General features: G+C 46.6%; 1 protein-coding gene across 2 annotated transcripts in view; it reads right to left on the bottom strand.

Moving 5' to 3' along the window:
- The window catches only part of LATS2 (large tumor suppressor kinase 2), a 62,155-nt gene that overhangs the window by 12,905 nt on the left and 32,146 nt on the right, over positions 1 to 17,104 (bottom strand). Inside the window, exons 1-2 of one of the 2 annotated variants that reach the window (XM_045567671.1) lie at positions 13,082 to 13,115; positions 722 to 854 (exon numbers count right to left, since the gene is read on the bottom strand). In XM_045567671.1, coding sequence (XP_045423627.1) covers positions 722 to 854; positions 13,082 to 13,087 — 139 coding nt within the window. In that variant the 5' untranslated portion in view covers positions 13,088 to 13,115. Of the gene's footprint in view, positions 1 to 721; positions 855 to 13,081; positions 13,116 to 17,104 lie in introns of those variants that run through there. The other variant, XM_045567670.1, reaches the window with a different exon arrangement.

The following is a 17,104-nucleotide window of genomic DNA, read 5'->3' as shown; positions in this document are numbered from 1 at the left end:
GCTGTTTAAGGAAGTTCTTTGTCTCAAGGAGAAACCAGAAACGTGTGTCCTCTTAACAACGGAGACGCAGCTTACTAAGCCTGTGAGATTTTCTCACTCACCACATGAAGTGGGTTTTATTTAAGGTTGTCCACAAAATGGGGAAAAGTCTTTTTGCTAATCATCATGAATCGTTTATCACACCCCAGGGACCTCAGGTACCAAGTAAAGGGCCCATCCGCTCCATTCTCGGCAAGCAACATTCACTGACACCAACGCAGGGCCCCACAGGCCTGGCGCTGGGCAGCTGCTCTGAGAGGCTATGATGTGAGAAAAGGTATGTTTTAAAATTGAAGAAATAAGCCTCCCTTTTCAATGATCTCTCCACAAGCCCAAGAGAAAACAAAATGCCCATTTTTACTCTCACTTTGCTGACTTTTTGCATCTTTCATAAAACTTAACAAGCACACAAACTCCCCTAGGTAAGAATTACCACAGACTCTTTCAAGATGGGGTGGGGAGCCCCAGGTGAGTCCCATGGTCTCCCACCTGGGGCTGCCCCACTCCAGGACCTGGCTTGGGCAGGGCAGGCTCAGCTCGCTCGTCACCTGCACAAAGGCAATGTGTCATGAGACTGTCTGCTGACAGGGCCACGTGGGCATCTCTTCCTGCACATGTTCTTCCATCACAAGCCACCTTCACCCCCCGTGCAGCAGCATGGGCTGGGCTGGGCTGGGCTCACCCGGGGAGGTCTGCTTAATGACCCGCACGATCTGCTCATTCCTGGGGTCCAGGTAGCCCATCTTGCTGATGTACTCCAGGGCGGCCTCGATGCTCCTGCTGCCAGTCTGCTTGAGCGCTCTGCCCGCCATCTCCTGGGAGGGAAGCATGGGAGAGGTAAGTACATGTCATCATAAAACAAGGCCACCGTGACTTCCGTTCCTATCGTGCTTGTGCTGTGACACCTTGCCTCTCAATGATGGCTAGGCCCTGTGACATGCTGCAGGTGACTCAGGGTGGGCACAGATGCCTGCTGACAAAGCCTAGCACATACTGCACCACAGACTATTTAGCGTATGTCAAGAACACACAAGAATTCTGATAGCAGACCTGAAAGAAACTTGAGTTCTGCTTCTCCTTAGAACACTTCTGTGGTTGGACTGATGTGCCCAGGATGACCCTAAGACCAGAAGCACGCACAATGGGAAGGAGATCCTGGGAGTTGGGGACCTGGCTTTCACTCTGGCTCACCCCAGGCCAACTCTGGGACCAGGCAGTCTGCCCCTGAGGGGAGTATGTGGCTACCCAAGAGTCCTTTATTGCATACCTACTGTTTACAATGCCCAACCTGGGGGCAACACAGGTGCAGAGCTCACTGCACTCTTAGGTGGGGAGACAGGCCAGGCCAGGGTTGGAACAGACAAGGCAGGTGCCCGGCGAGGCGCAGCCCAGGGGCACGGGGCTGTGAGGCTGTGACCCAGGCGCTCCCCCTTCGCCCTGTGGGACAGCACTGCACAGCTGCAGGCAAACAGGGAGGATGAGGACAGGGAAAAGACCACCACCGAGGCTGGCCCTGGACAACAAGGGAAAGCAGAGCACTCTGAATCAATGGAGAGGGCAGGTGGGAGGAGGAAACTGAAAATGCAGAGGGAGCCTGAAACTCCACATTACTCCACCCACCTAACACGGCGCTTAGAACAAACCAAGCACTTAACATCCGCATGGTCGTCTAATAGTGAGTCCAGCTTTCCATGCCTGGCCATACACCCACTGAGTGGTGGGACAAGAAACGCAGGCTGTGCACGGCTGTAAACTGTGCCCATGTTCTCAGCGACGCAGGTGTGAGTGAGGGGCCACGGAGGAGCTGCCGGAGGGCAGGCTGCACCCGAGTGAAGGCACATGAAGTGACAGATTGGGAAGTGGTAATACGAACAGGGCTGTTTTTTGAAGCCGTGCTTGGACAGGAAGGGCCAGCGTTGACAATCTGGAAGAGCCATGGGGAGAAGGCAGCAGAGGTTTAGAGGGGAAGCACTTCCCCGCCTCACCTGGGACCGAGATAAGACTCTAACCTCCTACTTCACAGCAGTGCTCGTGATGAGATCATGTCTGAGGAGACTCTCCGGCTTGGAGGAAGACATGATAAAAGACCACATCATAGCAGGATCACTCTGGAGCTTCTGGCGCCCATTAAAAAACGGGCCAATCAGAGCTGCCCTAACCACAAGCCTTTCAGTTGGCACCAGCGTTCCACTGCTTTGTCTGAAACGTGACCACCAGCTCCAGCTCCTTCAGCGTGACTGGCCACCCTGTGCCTGTCACTCCAGTACCTGGACAGGCCACGTCACATGTGGACGCACTGAAACTCTCTTCCTGTTTACAAAGCACCCACTACTTCAAGATTTATATGTTTATTGTGCTGCAAATCTAGGAGCTTAACCAAGAAAAAGCAACACGAGGAAACCACAAACGAAGACTCGTGTTCACAGGGATGTTTCAAGTCATTAAAACTAAACCACGGTCATGAGCTAACTTGTTTATAAACAAAATCTTCAAATAACCCAAGTCTGTCGAGGCTTGCTCTTGTTATCCGTCCATCGCCCTGTATTTAGCAAATACACAGTTCTTACACATTAACTCTCAGAAGAGGCTACTGTGCACGTACATTCAGCTATGTTTCAAGGCTAAAGGAAACTGGAATCCATTTCTAGATCCATCAGAATACACAGTCTCCAGGTGAGTGTGAAGCACTGCAAGGCACAGAGACAAGGGCAAAGTCTGCAGAACAGCAAGAGGGGACACCAGAGGGACGCAGGAGGAACGTGGCAGGGAGATGTGGCCAAAGCTCAGCTGAGAAGCTTGGCACTCACTTTCCTTTCTCAAGAATGTATTGAGACCGGGCGTGGTGGCTCCTGCCTATAATCCTACCACTCTGGGAGGCCAAGGTGGGAGGACTGCTTGAGCTCAGTAGTTCGAGTCCAGCCTGAGCAAGAGTGAGATCCCATCTCTACTAAAAATAGAGAAAATTAGCCAGGTGCAGTGGTGTGCACCTGTAGTCCCAGCTACTGGTGAGGCTAGGCCAGGAGGATCGCTGGAGCCCGGGAGTTGGAGGTTGCAGTGAGCTATGATGATGTCACTGCACTCTACCCAGAGCAAGAGACTCTGTCTCAAAAAAAAAAAAAAAAAAAAAAAAAAAAATTGAGCACTCTAGCACTGTAGGCAGGACAGCACAGTGGTACGGCGCCTGGACAGGGAGGCCAAATGCCGGGGTTCATACTTCCCTTTTGCTCCTTAGCAGCTGCGTAACCGTCAGCAAATTAGTCACCTGCTTTGAGTGTCCGTTTCTTCATGTGTGAAATAAGGCTAATAGGGTTGCTCTAGGGATTAAAGGAGATAAAGGCACATTTCTGCATCATTTAAGGGTTAACTGTTACAGTTCACATAAGTATCTTAAGTATCTGAGAAAAAAACAAACGTTATATTTATACATTTTATGCAGGTTCAATATTTAATATTGCTAATGTTTTATTGTTTACTTGTCTTACCATAATTATGTAAAGAAATGTAATGAGTTGTTTCCACCAAGCCTCAACAGACACCTCCCGTCTCTTCCAGTTTACCTCAGGCTGCCGTATAAACACCTTGGCCTGTGCCAAGACATGGGACAGGCTGGCAGCCCTGTCCCAAAGCAAGGACGCAGCCGGAAGCTGACGGGAAGGACAGGCAGGTATGCGATCCAGTGTCTGATGTGCAGAAAGTGATGGCAGGTATCTGTGCAGTGAGTGAGTGTATGACTGAATTAGGGGACAGATAAAAGGAGGAAGAGCTACAAGCAGGGAGTGAGACAGAAGATGCTGCCGGTGCCACTGGGCGGGCTGCCCCGGTGTGCTGGAAGACGGGGATAAATCGCACCCCATCTTCCAGACAGGCACCAAGACACAGGCCACAGGAAATTTCAAACAAAAATTAAAAACAGCAGCAACATCAACTGCTGAGTATTACTCAGTTTTAGGAGAGCCTCTTCTACAGAAGTTCACAAAATCTTATCACCATCCAAATGTTTGCGTCATGGACTGTTTACCACTTACTAATTATTAACAGTAATACCGTGGGTTGACAAGACTTTGATAGCTTTATGTCACCTAGCCACATGCACCAATAAAAATCATAAATGCAATCAAATCCTTTTTAAAATCCTTCTCCTAAAACACTCCAGAAAGTTTAATTTAGGATTGTTTACTGTCTCATATGAAATTGATGCTGTCAGTTGAAGCTGATCACCACATCTACAAAGTCAGCCTTCTCTTCCAGTCAGTTACTAGTGCTGGGGTAGAGGCCATCATAACCTTGGGTTCAAGCTTGCTTCACCAACACGTGCAAACCCAGTTCTTGACTTCACCTCACCTATCCTCCCAGTCTTCCCAACCTTGGAAGCATCCTGACTTGGAGACTTCCTTCAAATCTCACATCTAATTCAGAAGCACTTTCTTGTTAGCTCTCCCTACCCTAGAGTGATAGAAGATTCTAGATGCTGTGAAGGCAGAACTGACACTGTTCCTCACATTCCACAAGTCTTTTTGTAGACACACGTTTTCATTTCTCTTGGATAAATACATTCCACATCCGATTTAGCAATACCTACCATGGCATCAATGCCATGCCTCACAATTTGGGGAGCCACAATAGTTACCAACTAAGAGTGATGGGCTCTTACCTGGAGCCCTTACCTGCTGCCCCGTGGGCTGTTCTTGCAGCTCTGAAACATTCATCAGACTTACTACAGAATAGGAGCTGGCAGGGCTAAATGCTGCGGCACAAAAGATAAGTCTAGGGGCCTGGCAGCCCTCTCTTTTGGGGAGTGCCTCATGCACAGTAGTGGGCTAGTCTCAGCTTGGGGTGATGGCCTTGGCTCAGATAGAGGGAATTATTCCCACTCCTTTAAAGCAGAGCTCCTCAAGAGGTTTTATGCCTGACAGCGATGGGGGTGGGGGTGTTGAGAAGGGCAAGATAAACCAAGCTTTCAAACTTCACTGGTTTCCTGCTGCTACCAACAGCTCTTGTAAAACTCCACCTTAGGTATGAGGATTTACTCTTAAAGTGGTTTTGAACACACGCACCTGGGTTAGTCTGTTTTGTGCTGCTATAAAGGAATACCTGAGGCTGGGGAATTTATAAAGAAAAGAGGTTTATTCGCTTCACAGTTCTGCAGGCTGTACAAAAAGCATGGCGCCAGCATCTGCACTGGGTGAGGGCTTCGGGGAGCTCCCAATCAAGGTGGAAGGTGAAGGGGGAGCAGGTGTGTCCCATGGTGAGAGCTGGGAGCAACAGAGGGAGGAGGTGATGCCAGGCTCCTTTAAACAACCAGCTCTCTCACATGAACTAACAAAGCAAGAACTCACTCATTTCCTTAGGGAGGACACCAGGCCATTCATGAGGGATCTGTCCTCATGACCCACACACCTCCCACCAAGCCCCACCTCCAACACTGAGGATCAAATTTCAACATCTGGAGAGGCCAAACATCCAAACCACATCAGCACCTCAGGTATCCTTCCCAAAGAATTCATTCTCTCTTACATTTTATCACAAACTGGTGCGCACTTAGAACTGGATCTAGCCACAATGAAGCCTGGAAAACGTGCGATTTGCTCATGTGCTGTCTGACGTGCAAAGGACTGCAAAGAGGCACTTTCACAAACTGACCAGGGGTTGGGGGTGGGGAATGTGGCCCTGCTGTCCTCACTGCCCTGCCAAGATCTTGGGCTGATCCCCTCATCTAGGGGACCCTCATCTGGCCAGAAGGGATGGCCCAGGCCTCTGCTGCGGCTGCATCACCATTTAGTCTCCCTTCTGGCCAGCCTGTCACTCAGCTGTCCCCCTGGGAAGCTGGCCCTGCCCAACTCTCCAGCCCCCAGGCCACATGACAGGAAGCTGGCAGCCAGCCGCGTGGCAGGCCAGTGGGCTCCCACCACACTCCTCTGCTCTCCCACCACTGCCCTGCTTCAAGGGGCACAGGGCCTACAGGGACAGCTGTGGGAATCAGAAGGTGCTCCTGCATCTACACTGCGCAGCTCGGAGGAACGCAGGAGCTGGGCTCCACTTCTATGCAGTGAAACTATTTTATGGCCATGGCCATGTGACTGAGAGCAATTTAAATTTAGTGACAAATTATTATGTATGAAGGAAGGAATTTCCTATGGAAATCCTTCCCCCATCCCTTTCTGGTAAGGAAGCATTTTTCAAATATTAGCAAAACCATATCCCAAAGTTTTAACATTCCAACTATGAGGTTGAGTAGAAGAGGAGAAATGGAGCCCGTGGGCCTCGTCTGTCCATCCGGCTGTCCCAGTCCTCCCGACAAACTACCCACTTAAGTTCACAGTGGACCAGGAGAAGTGGCTGCACCCCCAGGGCCCCAGAGCACCGCCCTCCTGGGGCCAGTTTCCCGGCAAGCAAGAAGACAGCCGGCGGGCTCTTAAACTGGGCGGCCGATGACTGAAAAGGCTAGATTTCTAGTTTCCCCATGAGCTTCTGAGCAGCACCCCCCGGGCAGCAAGGTGCCCCGGAAGCCCCGGCTTCCTCCAAGGCCACCGCCGCCACGGAGGCTGGGCCGCCACTTCCCCGCAGGCAGGCAAGGCTGCACGGCGGCGGACACAGGGTGCGGTGCAGCCGCCTGCCTGTGCTCCAACTGCCGCTGGGAAAGTAAAGCGAGGACATCCAGGTGACCTCTGAATTGTAAAGCTAGCACACGCGAAGACACAGAGTGGCAGCTGGGAGCCGCAGTGCACGGGGGACGCCTGCTTAGCGCTTGTGGGGAAAGACTTTTATAAGCAACTTATAGCAGGGAATTGAGGAAGCAATTTGGGCTAAAATTAAAGGAACGTGAAAAATTGTTGACCATGCCAATGATCAAAGAAACATTAATAAAATAAAATAGCATTTTATAACTATTGTTAGCACTAAAAATCATTATAAAGATAGATGGGCTGGTGAAACTGTTCAGTCATATTTTTGGTGGCAGTATAAACTATAAACCCTGTTTCAGGCGTGAATATTTGTTAAGTATCAAAAGTTATTAAATTTTTTTGTACTCTGACTTAGTAATTTTACTTCTCGAAATTTATTCTCAGGCTAATTTAAAAGAATTCTATTTAAAAAGTCAATTTCCACAATGACATTTGTCAGATTTAGGTGTAATATATCAGCCCCTCAAATAAGAGAGGGTGGAGGGGGAATAAAAAAGAGCCTACATATCCAGTAATAGAACCATAAGGGAATTATAATATATTCATTAGAATACATTTAACACAGCCATAAAAGATACTTTCTATGCCCACAGTTCCTTCATGTGACAAACACTTGCTGAGCATCCACCATTGCTCTAGACCCTGAGGATGCACCGGGAAACACAGCATGCAACTTTCAACCTGCAAACATAAGAAAACAGTGATTGCATACGTCTCAGCTGTGTCTACCAACAAGGGCTTAATTAGAACATGAGAAAAATGAGGCCGGGCGCGGTGGCTCACGCCTGTAATCCTAGCCATCTGGGAGGCCGAGGTGGGTGGATCGCTCGAGGTCAGGAGTTCGAGACCAGCCTAAGTGAGACCCCGTCTCCACTAAAAATAGAAAGAAATTATCTGGCCAACTAAAAAAAATATATATAGCAAAAAATTAGCTGGGCATGGTGGCGCATGCCTGTAGTCCCAGCTACTGGGTAGGCTGAGGCAGTAGGATCGCTTAAGCCCAGGAGTTTGAGGTTGCTGTGAGCTACGCTGACGCCACGGCACTCACTCTAGCCCGGGCAACAAAGTGAGACTCTGTCTCAAAAAAAAAAAAAAGAAAGAAAATGAAAATATGATTTAATTTTAGGTTGAAATAGCAATGATTTCTTTTTGTTAAAGAGGGTATGACAATAAGAATACTTATACGCGTGTTAAATTCCATTATAACAAAACTGCCTATAATACCTAACTATATCATTGTGTGCAGATCACAGAAATTCTCCAGATCACAGCTATGTCTGATGATGGCAAGATAAGATTTCACAAGCTAATCTCAAATTTCCTTTTAACACCAAAATTCCAGGATTTTGAGGGACATTTGCTAAGATTTAACTTTTGCCACCAATGAAGTAGGTGAACAGGGGTATGGCATATTCCATGGAACCTTAATATACTAAAGATACCTACCTATTGGTTGTCTCTCTCTCTCACACACACACACACACACACACACACTGAGTTTCAGGCGTCCTGGATCCTATATCTTTATTCATGTGGCCCTAACTGTGCTAGCGTCCAAAAATGAACACTAATAATCCCTCCCATCTCTGCACCCATAGGCTGCAGCTCCCAATGGGAAAGTAGAGTCTGCTTCCCTTCCCCCTCAACCTTGGCTGGCCTCTGCTTGCTGACCAATGGAAGGAAGCGAAGTGACGCCGTGCCAGCTGTAAGCCCAGCCCTCAAGAAGCCTGGCTGCTTCCATTTTCATTCTTTGGATCCCTGAGTGGCTGCGGAGACCCAGCCAGCCCCAGCAGTTTTCGGCTGCCCTGCTGCAGTTCCCACCCACGGGAGAGGCCATCTTGGATGTTCAGCCCCAGCTGAGCTCCCAGTGCAATGAGCTTCATGGAACCCTGGCAGACGCCGCGTGGAACAGCACTGCAGCTGAGGAGCCCAGCCAACCCACACCACAGGGTCATAAGAAATAATAAATCATCGCTTTAAAGTTGCTTAAAATTCTGGGATGGTTTGTTACACAACAGATAACAGGTAATTGACTTGACTTCTTTCTCTGCTGTCTATAATCTGGAAAAATATGTTCACCTGTTTATTTCGTCTTAAATTTTGAATGGTTTGGTCTCCTAAGCTTTTGTCCACATAAACTCAATTTCTGTTAAGATCAGAAAGTTTTCTGAAAAGTTAAATTTACACATATGTAAAATGATTAACACAGAGATTTAACAAAATGCTAAGAAATAATATTTCACCAAAAATGAGATTATTAACCCATTATTGATTGCTAGTGTGATTAGTGAAGTTTGAGAACCTAAACATGTTTTTATTCTAGTATATTTCATTAGATTATTCTAGTTTTCCTATTATGACCCCAGTAATAAAATACCTACTTTACATTTATTTATCATAATTTGGCTGCATATTCAGCAGTGATCTTACAATCTTGCATCTTTTCAGCCCTAAAATAAATACCTGGTTGGGTTAATATTTGACTACAAAATTACTTTGACAATTGTACCTTTGAATGGTTTTGTTTTTAAAGGTATAGTAAACTTTTAGGTATTGCTATTATTAGGTTCAATCTCTCTTTCAGAGAAACACACTCCAATTCTTTTTAAAATAATGAAAATCAATAGAATGTAACATACAAAAACACTTTAAAATGCTTCAGGAAAGGATGGGGGAATCAACCTCTAACAGTAAACATCCTGTTCAGTTCCAGTGTTTTGCAAAGCAGCAATACTGGGTGCCCACCAGCGTCCATGTGTGTAGGCATGAACTCGCATGTGCACAGTCAGCCAACGTTCCGGGCTTAGGAAACCAGCACTGCAGTGGGCTTCCTAGCCCTGCCTCCAACCTGGCAGGCGCTCATCTGCTCTGGCAGGAAGCGCTTTGCTCTAACAGCACCAGGGGGGTGTCCAGCAGTTGGCCTGATCCAAGGGGTCTGAGAGCCAAGCCCAACTCGAGATTGCACAAGAGCTTCATGAGGCAGGATTTTCTCTGGCTCCTTCCAAAACATTCCCCCACCAAGACATTCCTGTTTTTAAGGAGGACAACAGGTACTCTAAAACTTGGTTTGTAAAAGTCACCAAGAAAATAAGCAAATACACAAAATCCACAGGGGCAGTTACCACGTGCCTCACTTTCTCCAAGTCTCTAAAACAATCCCTGTTTCCCAAGAAAAGCCGTCTCAGGCCAGGCCACAATCATGACTCCCAGTGTCCTGAGTGCTCGGGCAAAGCAGGGCGGCCTGCGGCAGACAGCACAGGAATGGTGCCTTCCACGGGAAGGCTGATGTTGATCCCACAGAAGACAATTCTAGGAAAATTCCCGTAGCCATCAGCCAGGAGGGCTTGGTGGAGCAGGTGGAGCCCATGCTTTCCCAACACAAAAGGCAACCTAATGTTAAGTTAGAGACATGCACTTTATAGCAATAAGCTGAAAGAGGCTGGAGGGAGGGCGGGTCTGGGGTAGGGCAGGACTCGGAAGGCAGCTTACACACCGGTGGACAGGAAAGACTCATACAGAGAAAAGTACAAATGAAAACCACCTGCCCTTGACGGGCACGATCCAAACTGGACAGATGCTGAGGCCCAGAGCCAGCTTTCCAGCTCCCACTGTGGGGCAGGGCTCAGGCTGGCCAGGGCTGCACAACCCAGGCAGCAGGGGGGCTCCCCCCCACCCCCCCTGTTCCAGGGTAGGTTCAGGCCAAGGGTCAAGAAGGAAGGGCTTACCAAGTTCACCTGCAAACTTCATTCTGAACTTCCAGTGCTGTACCTGACAGGTATACACATAAGGATACTAAAGATAAGCTAAGAAAAGGCCACCTGGTTGCTTGCGTGCTGGAGCTCACGGCGTCCTACTCAGTCGGTGGTAAGGAGCAGAATTCATTGAGGTTTTATTTCACTCTCTTGCTGAGAAGTCTATCTTCAGAGGAACAAGGTCTTCAAAAAGGAAAGGATTCAGTTCTGCCTCACCCACGGTGCTTGAGGGAGGAAAGTCACGGCAAGAAAGGAGACGCGCCAGTGTCTGCGAGCGGCCAGGAAACCTGCGCCCAGGAGCGCACGCAGTTCTCGGAGCACCCGCCCCTGCACCGTCCCCTGGGCGTCCTCAAAAAGGGAAGATTGTTTGCCCCGTAAGTTAAGCGTTGTGATGAGACTGAGTTTATAAAGGACTAACTTATGTTACAACTGAGCGTTAAGATAGCCAAAAAATAAACCACAGAGTCATCAGAGCCGAAGCACGAACAGCTTTAACGTGACTCTAGAACAGATTTCTCCTATTCGGGCTGCAAGCCAATCCTGGCTCCTGAAATTACGCCAGCTGAGTACGTGGGAAGACGGGCTGCTCTTCACTTCCAGACAAACACCGCCTGTAAAACTGTGCCACTGTCTCTTATCTGAAAGATCCACTTACTCGAAAACAGCACAGAGGCCTATGTCACCCAAACACACCTTTGTCACAGACTTAAATGAGGGGCCGTTCTTGTTTCCCTGGTGCTTGGAGCCCTCCGAGACTCACGCTGTTGGGGACGGTCGGATATGAGCGTCCGGGGAAGGGGATGTTTGGGTGCCAATTGCACAGAGCTTGCTTCCCCGTGGTTATTTCAAAAATGTTACCAAATTGGAAGACCCAGAAAGTTATAGGTTCATCCAAGAAGGAAGACAGCAATCTGCCACTCTGACAAAGTGCCCTTGAAAGAGCCAGTAATTTGGTAAGATATGCAAGTATTTTAGCTATGAAGTATTGTAGCAAAAACTGAAATTCCCTGGCTATATAGTTAAGTTTTGGGGTATTTTGCTAAGAAAGTTACAATCATCACTTTGAAATGGATATTGTGGGTTTAATGAGTAAATCATATTTTCAAAGGCCCAGAATCTCTATAACCATTTCTACTTCCCAAAAATGCTTTCAAATCCAATCATTTTGTCTAAAACTTGGCTGTGACTCTACCAGTTAGAATTTCTTCTTTTATTCTATGTTGCTGATAGTGAAATGTCAGGACAGCCATTGCTAAATAGCACTATATATTTTCTCATGTGAAATCTGTGTGCTCATTTTTTATTTTTTAAATTTTTAAAAATTTTATTTAATTTTTAAGAGACAGGGTCCTGCTCTGTCACCCAGGCTGGAGTGCAGCCCCTATCACAGCTCACCACAGCCTTGAACTCCTGGGCTCAAGCAATCCACCTACCTCAGCCTCTGAGCAGCTGGGATTACAGGTGTGCCCCCACACCCAGCTAATTTTTAAATTTGTCGTAGAGATGTGGTCCCACTATGTTGCCCAGGCTAGTCTTGAACTCCTGAGCTCAAGTGTTCCTCTAGCCTTGTCTTTCCAAAGTGTTGGGATGACAGGGGTCAGCTATCGCACCTGGCCCTACATTTTAATATGTTTACTATTTAAATAGAATGTCATATTTAAACTTTTGCCTCACCATGGAGCAGGAATGGTTTTTACCTAACACAGATAGTAAACATACCCCTCTTTGCCCCGTTTGTCCTAGGAAGAAGAAAATTATCAATGACACTTCTTAGAGCACCAAGGAGTGAACCTGGGCACATGAAGATCCTCACAGGCCTGTGTAGTGCCGTGTTCTAACAGAAGCCTGTCCTGTGTGGGGGCAAGGCACAGGCCAGCCCACGTCAGCCTGGACAGCGTACCCCGCTGGAGGAGAGAGCTGGAGGAGGGTGTGTGAGAGAGAGAGAGGGATAGACACGGAAAGACAGAGATTAATAGGTTGGTTTTAGAACTAAGGAGCCTGAAATTCATATAATTCTATATTTGGGGGAAAAGGCTAAAAAGTGCCTTCCTCTGAAATTATAAAAAGGATCAAGAACACATAGCTCCAACTCCAGTATTCTCCACACAAGTAACTTGTCACCAACAAACTTTCGGTTCCTCTAATCTTTCCAACCTAATCATCTCACAGAACTTTTTGTAACTACAGGAAAATGATCATTAGTATTAAAGATACAGAATTAAACACACAGTAAAGGAAACACTCTGAAATGTTAACACCGCCATCGTCTGTGTGGTGGGATCAGGTGTGAATTTTACACTTTTCTCTGCACTTATCCTACATCTTCTATAATGACAGGGATATGTTCTGAGAAATGTCTTTAGGTGATTTTGTTGTAACGGGAACATCACGGAGTGCACTTACACAGACCTAGACGCTGCGGCCTACTACACACCTAGGCTCTGTGACACAGCCTGGGGCTCCTAGGCTGCAGACATGCACAGCAGGTTCCTCTACTGAAGACCGTTGGCAAGGGTAACACCGTGCTAAGTATTTGTGTATCTAAACATAACTAAACATAGAAAAGGCACAGTAAAAATATGGTATAAAAGATAAAAAGTGGTTCACCTGCATAAGATACCATGAATGGAGCTTTGCAGGACTGGAAGTTGCTCTGGGTGAGTCAGTGAGTGAGTGGTGAGTGAACGTGAAGGCCCTGGACATGACCACACACTGCTGTAGACTTTGTAAACACTGGACACTCCAGCCTGAGCAAGAGCGAGACCCCGTCTCTACTAAAAAAAAAAATAGAAAGAAATTAGCTGGACAACTAAAAATATATAGAAAAAATTAGCCGGGCATGGTGGCGCATGCCTGTAGTCCCAGCTACTCGGGAGGCTGAGGCAGTAGGATCGCTTGAGCCCGGGAGTTTGAGGTTGCTGTGAGCTAGGCTGATGCCACGGCACTCACTCTAGCCTGGGCAACAGAGCAAGACTCTGTCTCATAAACAAATAAACAAACACACACTGTACACTTAGGCTACACTAAATTTATAAAAAATACTTTCCTTTGTTCAATAATAAATTAACCTTAACTTAGTTTAACTTCTTTTACTTTATAAACTTTTAAATTTTTTTAACTTTTAAACTCTTTTATAATAATACTTAAAACACACATTGTACAGCTATAAAAATATTTTCTTTCTTTATATCCTTAGTCTACAAGCTTTTTTCTATTTTAAAAATATGATTATTTTCTTAGAAAATGCTATTTATGGCTCTGTTGGATAGTCAACAAATATATATAAGCCCTCAGTAGATTTTTAAAGGAAATGGGCGGAGTGTGGGACAGTGAAATGAACAGAGCCGACGAAAGGCCAGGTGAGACTCTTCACCTGCTCCACTCCCTGTCAGCCACCATCACTGCAGGAAACTAGCATTCCCAGCCACAGGCAAACTGAGACTAGAACAGATTAGCTATTTGCCCAAAGTTACAAAGATAGACGGGTGGGAAGGTGGGGAGGTAGGAAAGCAGCCGCTCGAAGTACTTGGTTCTATTCTAAAGCAACCAGTTAAGGTGTACAGAGACCTTTTCCAAGGCAGTAACTTCACGGTCTCAGCTGTACTATTAATATTTCATTCATTCAGAGTGTGAGACTGTGTTCTAGGTACGGGGGACTGTGATTAATGTGCTTGCAGGAATATTAATTATTCCACCTTAAAAAGTAAAAATCAGTATTTGCTAATTCCAAAGTCCATGGAGTGAGTCCAATTTTCTGTAGACAAGATCAAGAACAGACAGGAAAGGCAACGATGGGGTATTTGCAAGGCTACCAGGAAGGCTGCATGTGGTGTGAAGTCCTGGCTTTTGTTTAAGACAGAGTTTCATATTATGTCCCTTTCATGTTTACACTGGCACGTTCTCTTTCTTTACTCTCTGAACATCCTTTTTCTTGTCCTCCCATCAAATTTGTATAGATCATTTAAAAATAAAATAAGGATGCAGGTGGGATTAAAATGTCAAATAATACAGGAAAAACAGATACAAGAAAATTATGACAAAAAAAGAACAAGCACTGGGCCCTGAGGCAGGGGCAGGCAAAGGTGCACAGGCTGCTCCCGAGTCCTCTTGGACACAAGGAGGGCTCTCCCCAGCCCAGTGGCTTTCCTCGTTTCCCCACAGATGAGGGCAAAACAGAGACAGCTGGCACCACAGCTGGCCATTCCCTCAGGCCAAACGGTCTGTCTGAACCACGCTGCAATCCCGAAGCACACTGGCCAAGGACAGCCGTGATGCAGTCAGGTTAAACAAACCAAAGAGGCCACTCTTCAATGCCGTCATGGTTTGGCTTAGCTGGATCCTGAAGCACGAGTAAGGCACAACCTTTGCTAAGGAACTGCGATGAAGGAAGTATGAATGAATGAAAAGTATATGCTTGATAATATTTATTAGAAAACCACACTCCAGGAAAGTTTTATGACAACTCCCTGGGGCCGTGTGGCGACACTGAGGGGACGTGTGAAGCAGCACCGCCAGGGACACAGTGCGGTCACCGAGTCAGACTAAAGCAAGCTCTGATCTCACCAAGCTGGAAACATCTGTTTCTGCAGCCAGCACTGCCGCCATCAGCCTTAAAGTCCAATTGCAGCAACAAAAATAAGTATCACGGAGCCCAGGAAAGAAGGAATAAGATTTTTTTTTTTTTTTAAAAAAAAGAATGTTTGTGGAGTGGTTTAAGTTTACAGATTCAACCAAATGAAAACCCCTTTCTCAGAAATTCACAAATACCACATAGCATTCTTTTTCTAGCTGGGATAATTTAAACTATTCTAAGATCTTGTCTGCTCTGTGACAAGTTAGTGTTGAAAAGAGGTACTGACAACAACATATTTGTTGGCTGGCTGACGAGCCTTGACCCGGAACTCCAAGACGGCAGACCAGGCCTCCTGCATCCACCGCTGTATACCTGGGGCCTAACAGTGCCTAGTATACAGCAGGCACTCCATATATGTGCCGAAGCAATGGCCAACAATGATTAAGAATTCCTTTTGAGTTTTGCATGTATGGTGTTCTAGGTAAACTGTACGACTCTCTTGGTCCGCTGATATTTAGATTAGTACTAAACTGAGCTATCCAACCTGCATTTTGCCAAGAATGGTTAGCAATACATCCCTTTACTCTTCTTCCACCATCAAATCCCTTGTTCTGAAGGGTTCTGGCATCAGCCACTGGCAGTAAAAGTCCAGGTCAGTTGTGGAGACAGAGCCACAGCCAGCTGGAGGTGGCCAGGCTGTGGCGGTGGGTGTGGGCTGTGCTGCTGTGGCTGTCAGCATCCTCCCCTGGAAGCAGCCTCACATTTCAGGTACAGGAAGGACCAGGACCCTGGCAGGGACTGGACATCCTCCTTGCTTGCAGCACAATTTCTCAGGTGTACTGAAAGACGCATCCACACATAATTAAGAACAGCTAACACAGCTAACAGTGTAGTTATCCATAGCATACACAGCAATTCACCAAAAACACAAAGAAAAGTTACTCATAAACTTCTGTCATAAGAAGACAAGTAAAATACCTTTGGCTTTGCTAATGCCCAACTTTTAAATTTTTCCTAGGTAGGTGTTATTTAAGAGAAATAGGATTTAGGGGGTTGCCAAAAACTAAGTTGATTTTCTATAACCAGGAGTTTGCAAAAAGCTCCATTTCCCCCTTCATACCAGTTCATTTCTTTAAAAATGGCCAGAAAGTTCTCTGAGGTACTTGAAATTTCTTTGCTTTCACCCCCAGGAAACAGCAGCACTCTGCTGCAAATCCAAGGTGCCAAGAGCAGCCTCTTAAGTGACCTAGAGTAAAAACCAAGTGCTTTTCTAAACCAATGGCAAGCGACTGGTTTGTTAATCTCCCAGTGCAAAATCTGCCAGAAAACCTCTCATTTATAAAACTCCACAGAACACTTGAACTAACTCTCCTTACCATGGGCAGAGTCCTCAACTGCCTGCCTGGTTTCCCGTTAAGTTCAGTTTCCTAAAGATAAAGAAACCCGAGACAAAGGAAAGCACCTTGCACAATCCACGGCTGTTCTCAGACAGAAGAGCAACCGCGGCACCAGACTACCCATGAGGAAAAACATGCACAGCAAGTCCCACCGAGGAAAATGCGGCAGAACTGGAAACATTGTGAGTGCTTCTCTCCCAGATCTCTAAGGACTCTGCAGCACCACAGTGGTACAGGAGGTGACCAAGCCGTAGCCAGGCCCTTAGCACAGTGTACGGCACCGGAACGGCTGGCAAGATGAACTAAGACACTCAGCCTGGCTCCCAGCAGCCTCCCTTGCAGAAAAATTAGCATTGTAGCCGGAGCTGTGTCTTACTGATGTTTGGTAGGGTTTTTGGTGTTTTTTTTTTCACTACGACTCACAATTTGACAAAGATAACACTTGCCCTTACTTATAGATGATGTGTTTCTTTATATTGCTACTTATAAGCCACAAAACTGGTTATCTGATCCGCTCCAGATGTCGCTCTGCAGTCTGAAAAACACTAAAGGTGTCATCAGCAACCAACACCTTCCCTTCAAAAGATGGCTCATGTCTTCATACTGATAATGTGAGACTTTTGAAAATACTATCCCTTCAATTAGGTGCCATGGTTCTTT

This window comes from Lemur catta, chromosome 13 (assembly GCF_020740605.2).
Source record: "Lemur catta isolate mLemCat1 chromosome 13, mLemCat1.pri, whole genome shotgun sequence".
In the NCBI taxonomy this organism is placed as follows: domain Eukaryota; kingdom Metazoa; phylum Chordata; class Mammalia; order Primates; family Lemuridae; genus Lemur; species Lemur catta.
This window is presented reverse-complemented; position numbering and strand designations above follow the sequence as displayed.